Source organism: Scomber scombrus, chromosome 17, assembly GCF_963691925.1.
Source record: "Scomber scombrus chromosome 17, fScoSco1.1, whole genome shotgun sequence".
NCBI classification, from domain to species: domain Eukaryota; kingdom Metazoa; phylum Chordata; class Actinopteri; order Scombriformes; family Scombridae; genus Scomber; species Scomber scombrus.
Genome location: NC_084986.1, coordinates 3,548,012 through 3,570,789, shown reverse-complemented (window position 1 = coordinate 3,570,789; position 22,778 = coordinate 3,548,012). Strand labels below are relative to the sequence as shown.

Genomic DNA, 22,778 nt, shown 5'->3' with positions numbered 1-22,778 from the left:
TACTTTGCCACATCATCTGGTGCAGATATTCAGACTTTTAATTCCTTTAGTGTTATCATGAGGTTGGAATTTGCTGTGGAATTGATTAAGATGTTTCAACAACTATGGCCCTGGAATTTGGTATAGATGTTCAAGTTCCCCTTTATAATAATACTGTTAATCACTTGAGTTTTTATACTCTAATATTTAAGTTATTTGATACTTTTCATGACCAAATTTGCACAACTAATTGCAATCCCTTCAGCTTTATCTAGTAGTGCTAATTAGCAAATCTTTACATGCTAACATGCTATCTGATAAGGTGAAACAGATTTTTTTTTTGGCTGAATGACTGTTTCTATTATTCTGTGTGGGAGCTGCTGGATAGGATTCATCCTATAGTATTTTATAACTAAATTGTTCATAAAAAACACAAAATGACTGTAGATTAACAGATTGCTTAATACAGACCTGTAGAAAGCTGTCAGCATCTTTAATATGTGAATAACATGTTCAATTGAATGTCTATTATTCATTTCATCCATAAGCCTTTAGTTTTATCCTGACCATTGTCGCCCTCTAGTGTTAATGCAGCGATATGATGTGTTAAACAGTAGACAGGTGTCTACATGAACACTGAAAGAGTTTTTCCTCTCTGTAATCATTCCTCCTGTTCATACTGACTATTAAAATATCTCTTTCAAATGTGCTTTCAATTTAAAGTGATGGAGGACAAAATCCACAGTGTGTCCACACAGTCATTTAAAAGTAGATAATCAGCTTCTATTCAGCTTCAGCAGTCTTTTAAGCATCAGATTCCCTCTTAGTGTTTCCCTGTTGTGCTGTGGTGGAAGTATAGTAACAAAAAGACTTTGGCACTAAAAACACTGTAACGTTGAAACATAGAAGATTTGACTCATTTGGGCAGCTGAAGTCAGTATGAACAGGAGGAATTATTACTCCAAGAAAAACATATAAATCTATAAATCCTCTGGTTATAAATCCTGAATTCAAAGATATATGTTGTATTTGTGTCCTTTTCCATGTCTAGAGGTTATTTTCTTCTGACCAGCAGCTTCACATGAAAACAGTTCCTCAAAACCTAATTAAGAATCAATGATGGTGTGACATTTGCATCTTATTACAAAAAAAGGAACCACAAGTTCCATCCATCCATCCACCTTCTACCGCTTATCCAGGGTCGGGTCGCGGGGGCAGCAGCCTATTATCACCCTATTAGGGAGAGCACAGTCACCCTACGGACGAAGCTTGTTTCGGCCGCTTGCACCCGCGATCTCGTTCTTTCGGTCACTACCCAAAGGTCATCATGACCATAGGTGAGGGTAGGAACGAAGATCGACTGGTAAATCGAGAGCCTTGCGTTTCGGCTCAGCTCCCTCTTCACCACAACAGATCTGTGCAGAGTCCGCTGCAGACGCCGCACCGATCCGCCTGTCGATCTCCATCCTTCCCTCACTCGTGAACAAGACCCCGAGGTACTTGAACTCCTCCACTTGGGGCAGGATCTCATCCCCGACTCGGAGAGTGCACTCCACCCTTTTCCGGCTGAGGACCATGGACTCGGATTTGGAGGTGCTGATTCTCATCCTGGCCTCTTCATTCTCTGTGGCGAACCGATCCAGTGAGAGTTGGAGGTCCTGGTCTGATGAAGCCAACAGGACCACATCATCTGCAAAAAGCAGTGACCCAATCCTGAGGTCACCAAACCTGACCCCCTCAACGCCCTGGCTGTGCCTAGAAACCCTGTCTATAAAGATTATGAACAGAATCGGTGACAAAGGGCAGCCCTGGCGGGAGTCCAACTGCACCACAAGTTCATTGTAGAAATTAAAGAGTGCAGAGTGTCTGATAACAGATGTGTGACATTTTTACTTTTCTGATGCTGTTGCTGCATTTAACAGATAAGACAATATAGGAAGTTATGTTTAAAGCTGTTTGTACTGTGCAGACCAGAGAAAATGTCAACACGAAACTAGTCTGTTCTTTGCTTATAAAGAAAGTCACAGTTGCAATGTTGTCTCATGATAAGATGAGGCTAGAGGCTTCATTCAGTGTATTAAACTTTATTTGTTATAATTATATATCAATGTACACTGCTGGGGTTTAAAACAGTCCAACAAACTCGAATGAGTCTTTATCATATATCTTAATGAAGTGTTAACTGTCTGATCTGATCTATAGATGTGCTGCTGTTGTACTCACATTCTCAGAATGACACTTCCCTCTTAATTCTTAAGACGAAGCTGCAATGAGGAACCAGTGGCTCATAGACCACAAAATGCATCCGCTCCTACATGAGAATGCACAAAAACACGACGGCTCGATCTACATTCAGAGGTGATGATTGTGAATGCATGAACATACTGTGACATAAATGTATGTAAATGCATCTCCAGTCATCTCTGCAGTGTGTATGTAGCACAAACAACCTCTCACACACAGAGTGGTGACGGAAATCAAACGTCAGCAGCACAGACACCACAGTTCACCACATTCAGCTGACCACAAATGTGCTATTTTGTGAGCAGAAAAGAACAATGCTACAAACACTCATTTCATGTTTTGTTTTATTTGTTTTGTTTGTTATTTTGTAAAGCACTTTGTGTTACATTACCATGTATGAAAACTGCTATACAAATAAAGTTTGACTGATTGATCAGACAGAATAGGAAGTTACATTTAGAGCTGGTTGTACTGTGTAGGCCGGAGAAAATGTCAAAACGAAACCAGTTAGTCTGTCCTGTGGTTATTAAGAAGGTCACAGTTGAGTTGTGGTCTCATGGCAAGATAACTGACTAGAGGCTTCATTCAGTGTATTAAACTTTATTTGTCATAATTATATATCAATGTACACTGCCGGGGTTTAAAACAGTCCAACAAACTCAAATGAGTCTTCAACGTATATCTTAATCAAGTGTTAACTGTCTGATCTGATCTATAGATGTGCTGCTGTTGTACTCACATTCTCAGTATGACACTTCCCTCTTAATTCTTAAGACGAAGCTGCAATGAGGAACCAGTGGCTCATAGACCACAAAATGCATCCTCTCCTACATGAGAATGCACAAAAACACGACTGCTCGATCTACATTCAGAGGTGATGATTGTGAATGCATGAATATACTGCAACATAAATGTATGTAAATGCATCTCCAGTCATCTCTGCAGTGTGTATGTAGCAGAAACAACCTCTCACACACAGAGTGGTGACGGAAATCAAGCGTCAGCTGTACAGACACCACAGTTCACCACATTCAGCTGACCACAAATGTGCTATTTTGTGAGAAGGAAAGAACAATGCTACTAATCACTTATTTAGCTACACAACATGAACAACATTAACAGTACATATGTGCAAAAGTAAGACTGTGAGAATTTGATGTTCAGTCAGGACAACCAAGCCGGTACTAAAATGTGACATTGACACACTGCTGGCCGCTGATTGGTAGTTGTCGCTGGAAGAGTCATGAGCCGTCCCACACAAGAATCAAACCCGGCATTTTTAAATACCGGCAGCACCATAGTTACAGCCATACGGCTCAATTTTCTTGCTTTGTGTGTGACAAAAAGCCTCATACAGCAGCAAGTACAACACTGCCTCAATGTCCTCCATTGTTTATGTGTTTTGTGTCGCGTATAAAACGAAATCACTGCAGTTTCGCGGAGCCATGCTATGACGACCCCGCCCACGTTGAGTAGGTACTTTTTTGTAATGGAAAAGGAACCGTGCAGAGTCGAGGCAAGCTGAGGCGAGTCGTGCTGAAACTGTGTAGTGGAAAAGCACCATTAGTAACCACTAAGTAGGTTATTAGTGATGACTGATTCACACTGATGTACACACTTCTGGGACAAACACAGAGCAGCAAGCACACCAGTTATCATCAGAAACATACTGCTGGAGTCTCACTGGTGAGTTTCAGAGATGAAAGTATTCTCTTTGTCTGGTGCCTTGATAAAGTTTGGCCTGTCTGTGACTGTGAGCCTCGTGTGGTTGTAGTGTTCATGTGGTCATATCAGAGCTCTGCTGCTGTTGTACCCACATTCTCACCAAAACACTTCCCCTCAGTTCTCAGAATAACTGACCTCAAAGGTATAAAGAGAAACTAACAGGTCTCAGATCACTAATACACCATCTTATCTGTGTTCTTTCCAGCTACTGCAGTATCACCATGCTGCACCACTAGAGTCCAATTCTGTCTTTACGCTATTCTGTCTGTTTTCTACTCCATGCTGTCTTAAAAAAAAGATTAGCTCCTTTTTCATAATCAATAATCTTCACACATTCAACGTCCTCAGTCCTTTTCTGTGACTGTGAGCCTCGTGTGGTTTTGGTGTTTATTAGGTCATCATTAGAGGTTAAAACCTGCAGACCTCTGCTGCTGTTGTTTCCACGTTGTCATGGAAACACTTCCACCTCAGTTCTTAGAAACTGACTTCAAAGATACAATGAGGAACTAACAGGTCTCAGACCTCTGATACACCATCTTATCTGATTGACTCTTCATCTGTCTGTTCATGTGTGTCAAACATCACCATGAATCCTGTCACTACTGAATCCTAATTCGGTTTCAACACATATTTTATATCATTTGTCTTACTGGTCATACTGGTCCTGTGCACAGAGAAGTGTCACATGATGAGGTCATGGTTATAAACATGAAGTACTTTGTAATGTAAGTACTTATTTTTAGGAGGTCAAACACGTCATTGTGACAAACACACCCTGGTACCAAACACAGTGTGCACTTGTTGAATCTTAAAATGGTTTAATATGGCTGCTCTGAATGCAGAAACATATTTCTTTACCTTGTGATCCATGATTACATCCCAGTTTCACAGGATCTTTGTCAGATGTTGCAGTTATGTGATATGTGTCTTAACCAATACTGAGATGCCACAGAAAATATCCTCTTTATTAGGAGGAAATCATTGAATATAAATACATGTCCTGTGCACAGGATGTGACGAAAGATGAATTACTTTGAAATTCTGCAGTAGAAAGGATGTGTGTTGTGGTTTCAGTGGTGAGTGGATGGACACATTCACCCTTAACGTCTACAATCCTTTATGTATTTAATCTCAGCTGATTATAATATAAGATCTTATGATATGAGATCATGCAGATGTGAGTGCCAGCCTCATAAAATACAAAAATGTTCAAATGTAGAGTCAGTATGCATCATCTAAAAAAGTTAACTGACAAGGGAGAAAAAAAGACTGAAGCCACAAAGAGGAGGAGACACTTTGCTCTTAATAGGAAGTAGATAGTGTATTTCTGCATTTTGAGAGCTGAGAGCGTGAGAAGAAGACAGAGAGAAAGACAGAGAAGCACGATGGTTGAACTCAGATGGATTAAAATGTTTTTATTTCTGATTCTTGGGCTTCAGTTTACAGGTAAGATACAAAAATCTTAATAAATAACCTTCATTTTACTGAGGTTGACTGCGTCAGTAAAATACTGTTTGTTTCTAACATTCACACTACAGTCAAGGCCGCTTTAATTCACGGGCTGAAGCCAGGGGGCCTAACATGTTCAGGGGCCAATCATTTTGGGGTCATGATGAGCTGAAAAAGTAATATTGTTTTGTATCTTGTCAGGTTTTCTGTCATCACTTTATACGCATGTTTGTGGCTGCTGATTGATCCAAATTACAAGTGACCCACGTGGGCTCACTTATCAGAATGTGTATATCTAGTTTTGGGGTTTGTCCCTCTATGATTGAGTGACAGTTGCAAAATGTCGGGGAAGAAGAAGTGTGAGAGCGGTGCCCACAAAAGAAAAATGGTTTGTGAGAAAGATTTACTTAAAAATACGCCAAAGCTTACAGGAGTCTTTAAACCAGCTGCTACCTAAGATCAGACATCCCCGTGTGTGTGTTTGTGTGACTATCAATGCAGCGCGTGTTAGAGCAAAGCGCCCGGATAGCTCGCTACCTCTCCCACCGGAGGGAGCGGACGAAGTGCGGCTCTTGCAGGTGGATGTAACGAGAGAGGAGCAGGGGACTACCCGCAGTGCTCAGGAGAGACAAGTGGAGCGGAGGAGGGGGGGGGGGGGGGGGAGCCCACGGGCACCAGAGAGAGGACCAGGCAGCAAACCAGGCAGGGGGAGACGAGTCAGATTACCCTTATATATATATATTGTTTTTAATGTATATAGGCCATGTCACTATCCATAGTGCTGAATGGAGTCTGTGTTCAGGTGCATGTGATTGGTTCACAGGGCCCGCTAAGGCCAGTTGCTTAAGCTATTATTATCATTGTTTGTGCAGACCTCTCAGCCCCAGGGCCTAAGATTAGGACTACAGTCATATTCAGTCATAATTATTATTAATAATAATAATCATAATAATACATGTTATTTATAGAGTGCTTATAATACTTAATACAATACAATACTCATATTTTAAAGCTGTCATTTTAATGTCCATATTTAATAGGCTACACAGTATCCATGGTAACAGTAAACTATAAAGCCCATCACCAGGGGAACAAGTCAGACCATGCTTGAATCTCCCAGAAGCAACCACTAGATGGCAGCACAAGCAGGCTTTTTATCCTTGCTGTAGTTACTCCCACAGACAAGGTCTAAGTAACCACTAAGTAGGTTATTAGTGATGACTGATTCATGTACACACTTCTGGGACAAACAGAGAGCAGCAAGCACACCAGTTATCATCAGAAACATACTGCTCGGGTATCACTGGTGATTTTCAGAGATGAAAGTATTCTCTTTGTCTGGTGCCTTGATAAAGTTTGGCCTGTCTGTGACTGTGAGCCTCGTGTGGTTGTAGTGTTCATGTTGTCATATCAGAGCTCTGCTGCTGTTGTACCCACATTCTCACCAAAACACTTCCCCTCAGTTCTCAGAATAACTGACCTCAAAGGTATAATAAGAAACTAACAGGTCTCAGACCACTAATACACTTATCTTATCTGTGTTCTTTCCAGCTGCTGTCCATTTCTGTCTTTACGCTATTCTGTCTGTTTCATACTAAATATTATCTTTAAAAAAGACTAGTTCCTTTTTCATAATCAATAATCTTCACACATTCAGCCTCCTCAGTCCTTTTCTGTCACTGTGAGCCTCGTGTGGTTTTGGTGTTATTAGGTCATCATTAGAGGTTAAAACCTGCAGACCTCTGCTGCTGTTGTTCCCACGTTGTCATGGAAACACTTCCACCTCAGTTCTTAGAAACTGACTTCAAAGATACAATGAGGAACTAACAGGTCTCAGACCTCTGATACACCATCTTATCTGATTGATTCTTCATCTGTCTGTTCATGTGTGTCAAACATCACCATGAATCCTGTCACTACTGAATCCTAATTCTGTTTCAACACATATTTTATACTTTTATTTATCAGACATTACAGTGGGAAACACAGAAAATTTCATTTTTAAAGGGGAATCATTTGTCTTACTGGTCATACTGGTCCTGTGCACAGAGAAGTGTCACATGATGAGGTCATGGTTATAAACATGAAATACTTTGAAATGCAGCAGTGGAAAGGAAGTGTGTTGTGGTCTTGGTGGTGAGTGGATGTATACATTCACCCTTAACTACTACAATATCTAATCCTTTATGTATTTACTCTTGGCTGATTATAAAATCGTATATAAATATGTGAGATTATATAAAGGTACTGCAGATGTGAGTGCTAGCTTTCTCATAAAATACAAAAATGTTCAAATTTAAAGTGAATAAGCTCTACAAAAAAGTTGCAAACTCACAAGTGAGGAAAGACTGAAGCCACAAAGAGGAGGAGACACTTTGTTCATTACAGGAAGTAGATAGTGTATTTCTGCATTTTGAGAGCTGAGAGCGTGAGAAGAAGACAGAGAGAAAGACAGAGAAGCATGATGGTTGAACTCAGATGGATTAAAATGTTTTTATTTCTGATTCTGGGGCTTCAGTTTACAGGTAAGATACAAGAATCTTATTTCATAACCTTCATTTAACTGAGACAGTCAAATAAGCTGTTTGTTTATAACATTCACACTATAGTCATATTCTCATTTCAGTTCATTTATCACATTTCTCTCTCATATTCTTAACAGCAGTAAATGGAAAAACCCTCTACATCACTGTCAGAGATGGAGATGAAGCCACTTTGTCCTGTGAAAATGTGATGACTGATCAGGATAAATGTGACAGAACTACCTGGGTCTTCATTGGTTCAAGAAACGCAGCAGCAGTAGATCTGATTAAACTTGGGCAGATTGGTGAAAAAGCCAAAGCTAAATCAGACACACTGAGTGTTACAGCGGACTGTTCTCTGGTTATAAAGAAGGTCACAGTTCGGGATGTTGGTCGTTACTTCTGCAGACAGTACGACAGATCAGGACGAAAACAAGGTCTAGACTCTGTGGTTCTTCTGTCTGTTGTTATCAGTGAGTATTTACATCATAATGTTTTCAGATCAAACTGTCTTGTTAGAACAATATACTGAAACATTACAATAATTATGATTACAGTGATGAAGTTAATTTTACTCTTGTTGTCTTTCTCTCACAATATCTCCATCTTCACCAGTGACTGAACATAAGGACAATGATATGGTGAAGTTAATCTGCTCTGTGTCGACATATGGATGGTGTCTACACACAGTGCAGTGGGTGTATGAGGGTAATGATCAGGATGTGAACACTCAGCACATGAAAGAGTTACAGTCTTCTTGTTCTGCTACTGTGGAGTTTACAACTTCTCATCTTACTGAGCCGTCAAAGTATTCTGAGTTATTCAAGTGTAGAGTGACAGATAAAAGAAGTGGAAAAGTGCAGCAGTTTACCTTCAACTCTCCATCTTCAGGTGAGTAAACTGCCTCATTAAGTTTCTTATTTATAGTGTAGATGGTTATTATGGAGTATTTTCCCATCACAGTTTGTTGGTATTTTGGGATTTAATTTTTCCAGAGGACTGTTGCACAAAACCTAGATAGCGGATTAAGCCGGTGAGGATTTGAAAGTTATTTTGTCTTGTTCTTTGTCTCTCTTTCATGTGTCCAGATGAGGACACAAACGGAGCTGCAACAAAACCAACAACAGCAAAACCAGGTAGAGTGTAGCAGCTCTTCAACACAAAAACGTTGCACACACACACACACACGCAAACACACACACACACACACACACACACACACACACACACACACACACACACACACACACGCAAACACACAAAGCACAACCTTTGTGCTGGTCAATTATGAACAGTATGTAAAATTGAAGTGGTTTTTAAGTAGCAAAAATAATCTCACTCCAAACTTTTCATGAAACTTGAGAGCCCTGGTTAACCCTAACATGAAGGAAACTCTGTGTTATCCGTTCCAGTAACACCAACAACAAAACCAGCAACAGCAACAACATTGGGAAAAAGCACTGAGGCAAAGATGAACCAAACACCACCAACAACCAATCAAACTAAACAACAAGGTATAGTGTAGCAGCTCTTCTACACTTTATAATTTAACACTGGTTGAAGCAGCAATATGAACAGGAGACTCTCATGAAAGAGTCAGAGACTGGAGATCTTCATTTAGTGAACATTTAATTATAATTCTTCATCAGCTGACGGTACAGGTGATGACATAGTGATGTAGGATGTGTGGTTTCAATAAACATTACAATGTCTCTCATAGCGATATATTAGCGTGTTACTGATGATAAATAACTTTGTTGCTATTTATGGCACTGATAATAGAAAACCGTTATAACTGAACAGGTTGTGATTAAACAACAATCAGTCAAACATCACTTATTATAATGTACTTATCATTCAGTGATGCTTCATAGCGTGTAACACATAAACCGGACAGGAAGGAAACAATTACAACAACAAACTTAAGTTCTGCTCTCAGTCTTTCTAACATAGAGACTTAACAACTTGTGTATCTTTCTCTCTTTTGATCAGGATTTTGAACAGAACTGAACTGTGCAGTCAAAATGTTTTTAACATTTTCACATTTTACAGCAACCATCATCGGTGTGGCTGTGGGTTTAGCATCACTCTTGATAATTGTTTTGGTGCTCATCAGATTAAAGAAATCTAAACGTGAGTACATTTACAGATGAAACTTTCATGAACAAGATATTGAATATTATCTCATTAAATACTAATATAAATTAAATATAGATTTTCACTGTAAAAGCTGAAGTCAACTCTTTTGTCTCTTCAGGGAACAAAACACAGACGGATGAAAACATTGTGAGTTTAAAAGCTGATTTAACAAATGTTTACACGGTTATAATTTCTCAGAGTAAACCAGTGTTTTTGATACTCTGTTTTAAAGGGGACTTATTCTTCATATCTTCTGGTCTATATTTTTATATTCAGGGGCTTTACTAGAATATTGTTGCATAATTTACAGTTAAATACTCTTTATTAGTCTTATACTGGCTCTTTATGCAGCCCCTCAGTTCAGCCTCTGTCTGAAACAGGCTGTTTTAGCTCCTGTCTCTTTAAGACCCGCCTCCTGATGAGCCCACTCTGCTCTGATTGGTCAGATTCAAGAAACTTCCTGTGGCTCTGGAGAGTACATATTTGACTGGAAAAGTTAGATAGTAACATAGACATATGACATTACAACAGTACATAAAAGACAGAAAATGACCAAAACACATTTTATGTCCCCTTTAAGTATCCATTACTGTCAATATGAAACAGTAACTAGACTGTATTTGTCCAGGGACCAAGTTTAAACACTGCAGTGACTCCAGGAACCAGTCAGGACATGGTGAGATTGCACAAAACACTCAGTATAAAGTTACACTTGATTTTGTACATAACCGTCCTCTAAAATGTGACACAGTGACTTTTGATCCTAATAAGAGAGAATAAAATAAAATAACATTAATATAAATCCAGATGTTACTGAGCAGCCATCATGTTGTCTTCACTGTGTAGGTTGATCCTGAAGATGGTGTTTCCTACGCCTCCATCAGCTATACCAAGAAGACCAACAGTAAAGCCCGGGTAAGCTGAATGTTTGGTTATACTGCTATAAAGGAAGAGAAAAGTTCCATCAGGATGAAGAAAAAAGGAAATATTTAGTTAATTTCAGTTATTAAATATAATCAAAATGATGATGATCAGATCTTCCAGCCCTTCTTGAGTTATGCTGAGTTTTGCTTGTTCATGTCATCATGTTTAATTTATGTGTGATGTTGTTTCCTGTTTGTTTCCAAGGTCCGTGATGGTGATGATGATGATGATGCAGTGACCTACAGCACTGTGAAAGCTTCCTCCTCTTCTGCTGGAGCCTCCACTGATCCCAGCAACCTCTACGCTACTGTCAACAAACCCAACAAATAAGAGACCACAGTAGGAATGCTCGATATTGGCTTTTTTGCCGATCTTCCGATATTGTCCAACTCTTAATTTACGATTAATAACTCTATATCACCTGTTAGCGATATATGCAGGCTTTTTACACCAAAACTGTTACAACATAACATATCTCCCATTGCGGAATTAACATATTATGCCAAATTGTATTGTGATGCTCCACTGGATGCATACATAAATGCAACATGGCTTTCCAAATGTAAACACTGTCTGAGCAAAATAAGAAAACGACTTCAACTTAAGTTATGGAAAAAAGTGCCAATATGGCACTGCCATATTTATTATGCTGCTTTGCAGTCATTGCAAATTGCAAATTTACTATCCGTAGGATACTTGGAAATAGTTCCAAACCACAGACATAAGCCCCGTTTCTGGAGGCGGGACCTTTATAGTAACGTCCTCTCACTCGGTCCTCTCAGTTGTTGTCTCCATAGCAGAGTAGGACCCAGATAGGACCCACATAGGACCCAGATAGGACCCACCGGACTCTGACGGTGATGTCACAGAGGCGACTCGCCGAAAACATAACAGAGAAAATGACAACGAGGAGGTAAACCTTGTTTCTGGTTTGTGTGCACGTGTACATGGAGGTGGACACTATGAACTTTTTTGCCACGGTTAGCCACAGTTACCCACCGATACCCACCGATACCGATACTTCCCGATATTACATTTTTAAGTAAATATCCGATATTATCGGACATCCCTTGACCACAGTGTTTATATCATTACATTTCATTAATAACTGATTAGTTACAGCATTCGCAAAGCAATTAGCCTTTACTTCATAATAGAGACTGTATCCTTATGAGGAATTTATCTATGCAGTGCAAAGAAATATATATTTTATTGAAGTTAATGATAAAAAATGTAATGTTTTTTCAGTATTATGATGATTTACTGTTGGATAAGATTTTTAACAGCTTTTTTGTCTTTTATATAATATTGCTGTAAATATATTTTTTTATACAGAAAGTGATGCGGTTAACTCATATATCCTTAATGAACTTTCTATCAGGCCCTTTATTGAGCTCAGTGATGTGTCTGCTGGTGTTGAGTGAAAGTCAAAATCTTAGTTTTCACTGTTATTTTATTTCTTTTCATTTTTGGACTGAACTGAATTCTCTAAGCATGTATCTGGTATTTTTTTAGTGTCATAATTTAAACACATATGTCTCTGTTCAGTTTGCTTTGTTGTTGTACAAAAGTGTCAAAAGATAAACTGAGCAGAGGTGTGATGTGATCATGTGACATCACTGACTAAATAAGTGGTGGCACCTTTTAGATTCAAATATTAAACATCTGAATGAGTGAAACCTGAGAGATTCAAACAGGTTGTAGATTCGTTGTACAATTTTAGAGTTTAAAATATATTTTGATGTGTTTCATGCTTTTTTCTGACTTTTGTGAACATGTTTGCTTGATGATTATATATTATATTGTATATTATATATGAGAGATATTAGCAATACACAATATTCAATAAAACAAATACAAACAAATTCTTCTTGTTGCTGTTTTTTGTGTGTAAGGCAGACACCACTGAGCATGTGCAGGAACTTGCTTCTGTTTACAGCTTCATTAGCTTGTTGAGCTACATATCACAACCTCTTCACTTTGTACTGAAGTTCTCTGAGTGGAGAGGTTGTGATATGTAGCTCAACAAGCTAACAAAGTCCTGTCAACACAACTGCATTTCTGCACATGCTCAGTGGCCTCACACACAACTACTGTCCAAAGACTAGAGACAATGTCTAAGTAACCACTAAGTAGGTTATTAGTGATGACTGATTCATGTACACACTTCTGGGACAAACACAGAGCAGCAAGCACACCAGTTATCATCAGAAACATACTGCTGGAGTCTCACTGGTGATTTTCAGAGATGAAAGTATTCTCTTTGTCTGGTGCCTTGATAAAGTTTGGCCTGTCTGTGACTGTGAGCCTCGTGTGGTTGTACTTTGAAATGCAGCAGTAGAAAGGAAGTGTGTTGTGGTCTTGGTGGTGAGTGGATGGAAACGTTCACCCTTAACTTCTACCTTCCTTTATGCATTTACTCTCAGCTGATTATAATATAAGATCTTATATAAATATGTGAGATTATATAAAGATACTGCAGATGTGACGGCTAGCTTTCTCATAAAATACAAAAATGTTCAAATTTAAAGTGAATATGCCTCATCTACAAAAAAGTTGCAAAGTCACAAGTGAGGAAAGACTGAAGCCACAAAGAGGAGGAGACTCTTTGCTCATTACAGGAAGTAGATAGTGTATTTCTGCATTTTGAGAGCTGAGAGCGTGAGAAGAAGACAGAGAGAAAGACAGGAGCACGATGGTTGAACTCAGATGGATTAAAATGTTTTTATTTCTGATTCTTGGGCTTCAGTTTACAGGTAAGATACAAAAATCTTATTAAATAACCTTTATTTTACTGAGACAGTCAAATAAGCTATAATAAAGAGACTTAACAGGGGCTTTATAAACTTTGAAAGTCAGAGAAGATAGACCACCATTATAATTGCTGTAGATCTGCTATATCTATAGATCTGCTGCTGTTGTACTCACATTCTCAGTATGACACTTCCCTCTTAATTCTTAAGACAAAGCTACAATGAGGAACCAGTGGCTCATAGACCACAAAATGCATCCATTCCTACATGAGAATGCACAAAAACACGACTGCTCGATCTACATTCAGAGGTGATGATTGTGAATGCATGAACATACTGTGACATAAATGTATGTAAATGCATCTCCAGTCATCTCTGCAGTGTGCATGTAGCACAAACAACCTCTCACACACAGAGTGGTGACGGAAATCAAGCGTCAGCAGCACAGACACCACAGTTCACCACATTCAGCTGACCACAAATGTGCTATTTTGTGAGAAGGAAAGAACAATGCTACTAATCACTTATTTAGCTTCACAACATGAACAACATTGACAGTACATATGTGCAAAAGTAAGACTGAGAATTTGATGTTCAGTCAGGACAAAGTGAAGCATTTGTGGTTGTGATGTTTGTGAGGTCATCATTACAAGACAACACTTCTCTGCTGCTGTCTTTCGCTCATTCTCACCATCACACTTCCCCCTCAGTTCACAGGCAAAAATAAGTGCTATATACAATGAGGAACTAACAGGTCTCAGACCAGATCTTATCTGTTCTTTCCCAGCAGCTACAGTATCACCATATTGCATCATGAGCATCAAGAGTCAAAGTTTGACCCTTCAACTGTCCGTTCATGTGTGCTGTCAAACATCATGAATTCTGTTTGAACACATACTTTAAACTACTTTATGCTTGTCAGATGTTGCAGTTATGTAGGATGTGTCTTAATAAATATTGGGGCACCACAATATTGACAAACACTGGTCCTGTGCACCGTGAGAAAACAGTATTTACACATTTTAAAAGTATTATATGAAGTATTTTGAAATGCAGCAGTGGAAAGGAAGTGTAGGAGCCATATATTTGATTTCTATGAATGGTAGTGCTCCTCCCAAGCACTGGGGGAGCATGGTAAAAGGCTGGCTGTGCACAGTTAAAGGGATGATGCCAATCAAGCCCAGGTGTGTGCTATGATGAGGAAAAGTTTTTTGACTGTGCTCAGGGCAATGGGCTGTTTTTCTGTTTTGTTTATGGTCAAGTTATATAAAGGTAATAAAATGGGAAACCTGCGTACACGTCAGATTATTCCTCCAGTAGTGCTAAAATACAGGGCATAGTCACTACAGGAAGTGTGTTGTGGTCTTGGTGGTGAGTGGGTGGACACATTCATCTTTAACTTCTACAATATCTAATCCTTTATGTATTTATTCTTGTCTGATTAAAATATAAGATCTTATATAAATATGTGAGATTATATAGTGGTACTGCAGATGTGAGTGCTAGCTTTCTAATAAAATACAAAAATGTTAAAATTTAAAGTGAATAAGCTCCATTTACAAAAATGTTGCAAACTCACAAGTGAGGAAAGACTGAAGCCACAAAGAGGAGGAGACACTTTGCTCGTTATAGGAAGTAGATAGTGTATTTCTGCATTTTGAGAGCTGAGAGCGTGAGAAGAAGACAGAGAGAAAGACAGAAAAGCACGATGGTTGAACTCAGATGGATTAAAATTAGGGATTTCAGATATTATCGGCCAATATTCACTTAAAAATTTAATATCAGGATATATCGGTATCTGGTTTTTATAGCCGATATTTGTTCTGTAGGCTTCAGCATTTCCGAGCCTGCGTGGATGCAGCATGGGACGTTTACCGGCGCACGCTTGATGACGTATAACAACAACAACACGCTAGACTCGTGGGTCTCTAACCGTGGCTAACAAGTTCATAGCGTCCACCGCCATGTACACGAAAACACACACAAACAGAAGGTTTACCTCCTCGTTGTCATTTTCTCTGTTATGCTTTCGGCGAGTCGCCTCTGTGACATCACCGTCAGAGTCCGGTGGGTCCTATCTGGGTCCTATCTGGGTCCTATCTTACTCTGCTATGGAGACACAACAGCTGAGAGGAGCAAGTGAGAGGACGTTTCTATAAAGGTCCCGCCTCCAGAAACGGGGCTTATTTCTGTGGTTTGGAACTATTTCCGAGTGTCCTACGGATAGTAAATTTGTAATTTGCAATGACTGCAAAGCAGCATAATAAATATGGCAGTGCCATATTGGCACTTTTTTTCCATAACTTAAGTTGAAGTTGTTCTCTTATTTTGCACAGACAGTGTTTACATTTGGAAAGCCATGTTGCATTTATGTCTGCATCCAGTGGGTCCTCACAATAGAATTAGGCATAATGTGTTAATGTGACAATAGGAGATATGTTATGTTGTTACCTAACAGTTTTGGTGTAAAAAGCCTGCATATATTGGTATCAGGTGATATCGGTATCGGAAATTAAGAGTTGGGGAATATCAGAATATCGGATATCGGTAGAAAAGTCAATATCGAGCATCCCTAATTAAAATGTTTTTATTTCTGATTCTGGGGCTTCAGTTTACAGGGATGATATAAAAATCTTATTACATAAACTTTGTTTTTTTAACATTCACACTACAGTCATATTCTCATTTTAGTTCATTTATCACATTTCTCTCTCAAATTCTCAACAGCAGTAACTGGACAAACCCTCTACATCACTGTCAGAGATGGAGATGAAGCCACTTTGTCCTGTGGAAATGTGATGACTGATCAGGATAAATGTGACAGAACTACCTGGTTCTTCATTGGTTCAAGAAACACAGCAGTCGAGCTGATTAAACTTGGGCAGATTGTTGAAGAAGCCAAAGCTAAATCAGACAGACTGAGTGTTACAGTGAACTGTTCTCTGGTTATAAAGAAGGTCACAGTTGAGGATGCTGGACGTTACTTCTGCAGACAGTTCGACGGATCAGGACAAAAACAAGGTCGAGACTCTCTGGTTTATCTGTCTGTTGTTAGCAGTGAGTATTTACATCATAATGTTTTCAGATCAAACTGTCTTGTTAGATCAATATACTGAAACATTACAATAATTATGATTACAGTGATGAAGTTAATTTTCCTCTTGTTGTCTTTCTCTCACAATATCTCCATCTTCACCAGTGACTGAACATAAGGACACTGATGAGGTGAAGTTAACCTGCTCTGTGTCGACAGATGGAGGGTGTCTACGAACAGTGCAGTGGGTGTATGAGGGTAATGATCAGGATGTGAACATTCAGCACATGAAGGAGTCACCGTCTTCTTGTTCTGCTACTGTTGAGTTTAATACTTCTCATCTTACTGAGACGTCAAAGTATTCTGAGTTATTCAAGTGTAGAGTGACAAATGAAAACAGTGGAGAAGAGCAGCTGTTTACCTTCATCCGTCCATCTTCAGGTGAGTAAACTGCTTCATTACGTTTCTCATTTACTGTGTAGATGGTTATTATGGAGTATTATGTCATTACAGTTTGTTGGTATTTTGGATTTCATTGGTTCTGGGGTTTATTCCAGAAGGCGGGTTATGTGAAAACTCAGAGTAAGTTAACTCTCACGCATTTCAAGCAATTCACACGCTCACACGCCACATCTGTCATTTCTGACGCTGAGAAGTGATAGAGCCCACCGCACAGAAATTAATATAATATATGAACAGCGAGGCGTAGGCACATTTCTCTGCTGAGTTCACAGCTGTCCCGAGTTGGTGACCTACCAGCCAATCAGAAAATAGTATTTCTTGTTGCCGGGTAAATTTGGAAACTACGTAGTTTTGTCCCCCTCTGCGAGCAGGTTCTCATACACGAGTCTGTGTAGCGCTCTACCCAAACAGCCCACAATGTTCAATGTATAATCTCTGACATCAAGGCATCAATATCTGCCACGAACACTTACAACACACATGAAGTATTTTGAAATGCAGCAGTGGAAAGGAAGTGTGTTGTGGTCTTGGTGGTGAGTGGATGGACACATTCACCCTTAACTTCTACAATATCTAATCCTTTATGTATTTATTCTTGACTGATTAAAATATAAGATATTATATAGATAAATGAGATTATATAAGATACTGCCGATTTGAATGCTAGCTTTGCATTTACTCTTGGTTGATTATGATATAAGATCTTCTGATTTAAATCGAATGCGCTCCGCCTACAAAAAGTTGTTACTTACAAGGGAGAAAAAATAGACTGAAGCCACAAAGAGGAGGAGACACTTTGCTCTTTATAGGAAGTAGATAGTGTGTTTCTGCATTTTGAGAGCTGAGAGTGTGAGAAGAAGAAAGAGAGAAAGACAGAGAAGCATGATGGTTGAACTCAGATGGATTCAAATGTTTTTATTTCTGATTCTGGGGCTTCAGTTTAAAGGTAAGATACAAAAATCTTATTAAATAACCTTCATTTAACTGAGACAGTCAAATAAGATGATTGTTTGTAACATTCACACTACAGTCATATTCTTATTATAGTTCATTTATCACATTTCTCTCTCAAATTCTCAACAGCAGTAACTGAACAAACTTCCCTCTACATCACTGTCAGAGATGGAGATGAAGCCACTTTGTCCTGTGAAAATGTGATGACTGATCAGGATAAATGTGACAGTACTTCCTGGATCTTCAGTGATTCAAGAAACAGAGCAGGAGTAGCGCTGATTAAACTTGGGCAGATTGGTGAAAAAGCCAAAGCTAAATCAGACAGACTGAGTGTTACAGCGGACTGTTCTCTGGTTATAAAGAAGGTCACAGTTGAGGATTTTGGTCGTTACACCTGCAGACAAAAACAAGGTCAAGATGCTCAGGTTTATCTGTCTGTTGTTAACAGTGAGTATTTACATCATAATGTTTTCAGCTCAAACTGTCTTGTTAGAACAATATACTGAAACATTACAATAATTATGATTACAGTGATGAAGTTAATTTGACTCTTGTTGTCTTTCTCTCACAATATCTCCATCTTCACCAGTGACTGAACATAAGGACACTGATAAGGTGAAGTTAAACTGCTCTGTGTCGACATATGGACCGTGTACACACACAGTGAAGTGGGTGTATGAGGGTAATGATCAGGATGTGAACACTCAGCACATGAAGGAGTCACAGTCTTCTTGTTTTGAGATTACTGAGAAGTCAAAGTATTCTGAGTTATTCAAGTGTAGAGTGACAGATAAACGAAGTGGAGAAGTGCAGCTGTTTCCCTTCAACTCTTCATCTTCAGGTAAGTAAACTGCTTCATTTAGTATCTCATGTTTGTATAGATGGTAATTATGGAGTATTTTCTCATCATAGTTTGTTGGTATGCCTGGATTTCATTTGTCCAGATGAGGACACAAAAACAGCTGCAACAACATCATCAACACCAACAACAAAACCAGCAACAGCATCAACATCAACAAAACCTTCAACAGAAACAACAATGGGAAACAGCACAGAGGCAAAGATGAACCAAACACCACCAACAACCAATCAAACTAAACAACAAGGTAGAGTGTAGTAGCTCTTCTACACTTTATAATTTAACACTGGTTGAAGCAGCAATATGAACAGGAGACTCTCATGAAAGAGTCAGAGACTGGAGATCTTCATTTAGTGAACATTTAATTATAATTCTTCATCAGCAGACGGTACAGGTGATGACATAGTGATGGAGGATGTGTGGTTACATTACAATGTCTCTCATAGCGATATATTAGCGTGTTACTGATGATAAATAACTTTGTTGCTATTTATGGCACCGATAACAGAAAAATGTTATATCTGAACAGGTTGTGATTAAACAACAATCAGTCAAACATCACTTATTATAATGTACTTATCATTCAGTGATGCTTCATAGCGTATAACACATAAACCGGACAGGAAGGAAACAACGACAACAACAAACTTAAGTTCTCTCCTCAGTCTTCCTAATATAGAGACTTAACAATTTGTATCTTTCTCTCTTTTGATCATGATTTTGAACAGAACTGAACTGTGCAGTCAAAATGTTTTTAACATTTTCATATTTTACAGCAACCATCATCGGTGTGGCTGTGGGTTTAGCATCACTCTTGATAATTGTTTTGGTGCTCATCAGATTAAAGAAATCTAAACGTGAGTACATTTACAGATGAAACTTTCATAAACAAGATATTGAATATTATTTAATTAAATACTAATATAAATTAAATATAGATTTTCACTGTAAAAGCTGAAGTCGACTCTTTTGTCTTTTCAGGGAACAAAACACAGACGGATGAAAACATTGTGAGTTTAAAACACTCACTATAAAGTTATACTTTATTTTGTACATAACCGTCCTGTAAAATGTGACACAGTGACTATTGATCCTAATTTCTTTTAAAAGAGAGAATCAAATAACATTAATATGAATCCAGATGTTACTGAGCAGCCATCATGTTGTCTTCACTGTGTAGGTTGATCCTGAAGAAGGTGTTTCCTACGCCTCCATCAGCTACACCAAGAAGACCAACAGTAAAGCCCGGGTAAGCTGAGTGTTTGGTTATACTGCTACAGCTTCCAGCTCTTGTTGAGTTATGCTGAGTTTTGCTTTTTCATGTCATCATGTTTCATTTATATGTGATGTTGTTTCCCTTTTGTTTCCCAGGTTCATGGTGATGATGATGCAGTGACCTACAGCACTGTGAAAGCTTCCTCCTCTTCAGCTGGAGCCTCCACTGATCCCAGCAACCTCTACGCTACTGTCAACTAACCCAACAAATAAGAGACCACAGTGTTAATATCATTACATTTCATTTATAACTGATTAGTTAAAGCTTTAGCAAAGCAATTAGCCTTTACGTCATAATAGAGACTGTATCCTTGTGAGGAATTTGTCTATGCAGTGCAAAGAAATGTATATTTTATTGAAGGTAATGATAAAAAATGTCATGTTTTTTCAGTATTATGATGATTTACTGTTGGATAAGATTTTTAACAGCTTTTTTGTCTTTTATATAGTATTGCTGTAAATATCTTTTTATACAGAAAGAAATACAGTGAGTTCAAATATCGTTAATGAACTCTATATCAGGCCCTTTATTGAGCTCAGTGATGTGTCTGCTGGTGTTGAGTGAAAGTTTTCACTGTTATTTTATTTCTTATCATTTTAGGACTGAACTGAATTCTCTAAGCATGTATTTGGTATTTTTTAGTGTCATAATTTAAACATGTACGCCTCTGCTCAGTTTGCTTTGTTGTGGTACTAAAGTGTCAAAAGACAAACTGAACAGAGGTGTGATGTGATCATGTGACATCACTGACTAAATAAGTGGTGTCACCTTTTAGAGTCAAATATTAAACATCTGAATGAGTGAAACCTGAGAGATTCAAACAGGTTGTAGATTCATTGTACAGTTTTAGAGTTTAAAATATATTTTAATATATTTCATGCTTTTTTCAGACTTTTGTGAACATGTTTGCTTGATGATTATATATTATATTGTATATTATCTATGAGAGATATTAGCAATACACAATATTCAATAAAACAAATACAAACAAATTCTTCTTGTTGCTGTTTTTTGTGTGTAAGGCAGACACCACTGAGCATGTGCAGGAACTTGCTTCTGTGTAAACAGAAGCAAGCTTCATTAGCTTGTTGAGCTACATATCACAACCTCTTCACTTTGTACTGAAGTTCTTTGAGTGGAGAGGTTGTGATATGTAGCTCAACAAGCTAACAAAGTCCTGTCAACACAACTGCATTTCTGCACATGCTCAGTGGCCTCACACAGAACTACTGTCCAAAGACTAGAGACAAGGTCTAAGTAACCACTAAGTAGGTTATTAGTGATGACTGATTCATGTACACACTTCTGGGACAAACACAGAGCAGCAAGCACACCAGTTATCATCAGAAACATACTGCTGGAGTCTCACTGGTGATTTTCAGAGATGAAAGTATTCTCTTTGTCTGGTGCCTTGATAAAGTTTGGCCTGTCTGTGACTGTGAGCCTCGTGTGGTTGTAGTGTTCATGTCGTCACATCAGAGCTCTGCTGCTGTTGCACAACATTCTCACCAAACACTTCCCCTCAGTTCTCAGAAAAACTGACCTCAAAGGTATAATAAGAAACTAACAGGTCTCAGACCACTAATACACCATCTTATTTGTATTCTTTTCCAGCTGCTGCAGTATCACCATGCTGCACCACTAGAGTGAAATTTTGTATTGACACTATTCTGACTGTTTTCTACTCCATGCTGTCTTTAGAAAAAAAGAAGAAAAAAGACTAGTTCCTTTTTTCGTAATCAGTAATCTTAACACATTCAACTTCCTCAGTCCTTTTCTGTGGTATTCATGTTGTCACATCAGAGCTCTGCTGCTGTTGTACCCACATTCTCACCAAAACACTTCCCCTCAGTTCTCAGAATAACTGACCTCAAAGGTATAAAGAGAAACTAACAGGTGTCAGACCACTAATACACCATCTTAACAATGTTCTTTCCAGCTGCTGCAGTATCACCATGCTGCACCACTAGAGTCCAATTCTGTCTTTACACTATTCTGTCTGTTTTTTACTCCATGCGGTCTTTAAAAAAAAAAAGACTAGTTCCTGTTTCGTAATCAATACCCTTCACACATTCAATCTCCCCCAGTCCTTTTCTGTGACTCGTTAGCAACAGGTGCGCTAGCTTAGCAATGCACAGTACAGAAAAAACATCTCTATTGCAACACATTACTGCAAAATTACTCATCAACTACTAAACACCCTACTCTTAACTCTTATACCTGAGCACATATATGTATTTTAGGGGAATATTAACCCACATGTAGATGTAAACAAAGAGGAAGACAACTTTAGCTCATGTTCCCTTCAGGGCTGCCTCTTAGTTTCCTCCCATACTCTATGCGCCCTCTGTTGACATGTTTGAGTATTACGCTAACACTGTGACCAGTATGAAGTACAATGAAATTGGCATTTTAATCACTATTTAAGACACAAGAAAATAAAAGAAAAATATAAGGG

At 38.6% G+C, this 22,778-nt stretch overlaps 1 protein-coding gene and 1 long non-coding RNA gene across 2 annotated transcripts; both read left to right on the top strand.

Moving 5' to 3' along the window:
• Window positions 1–5,737: 5,737 nt before the first annotated feature.
• LOC133998019 (uncharacterized) lies at window positions 5,738–20,974 on the top strand. Its single transcript, XM_062437757.1, has 12 exons — window positions 5,738–5,789; window positions 5,899–6,029; window positions 6,812–6,884; window positions 8,060–8,392; window positions 8,535–8,810; window positions 9,008–9,055; window positions 9,332–9,433; window positions 9,972–10,052; window positions 10,177–10,205; window positions 10,687–10,734; window positions 20,225–20,293; window positions 20,416–20,974. Exons 1-12 carry the CDS (start codon window positions 5,738–5,740, stop codon window positions 20,518–20,520), a joined length of 1,347 nt encoding a protein of 448 aa, XP_062293741.1. The 3' UTR covers window positions 20,521–20,974.
• LOC133998098 (uncharacterized) lies at window positions 19,187–20,047 on the top strand. Its single transcript, XR_009927333.1, has 3 exons — window positions 19,187–19,291; window positions 19,821–19,901; window positions 20,026–20,047. It is a non-coding gene; the product is annotated as an uncharacterized LOC133998098 (long non-coding RNA).
• Window positions 20,975–22,778: the final 1,804 nt, after the last annotated feature.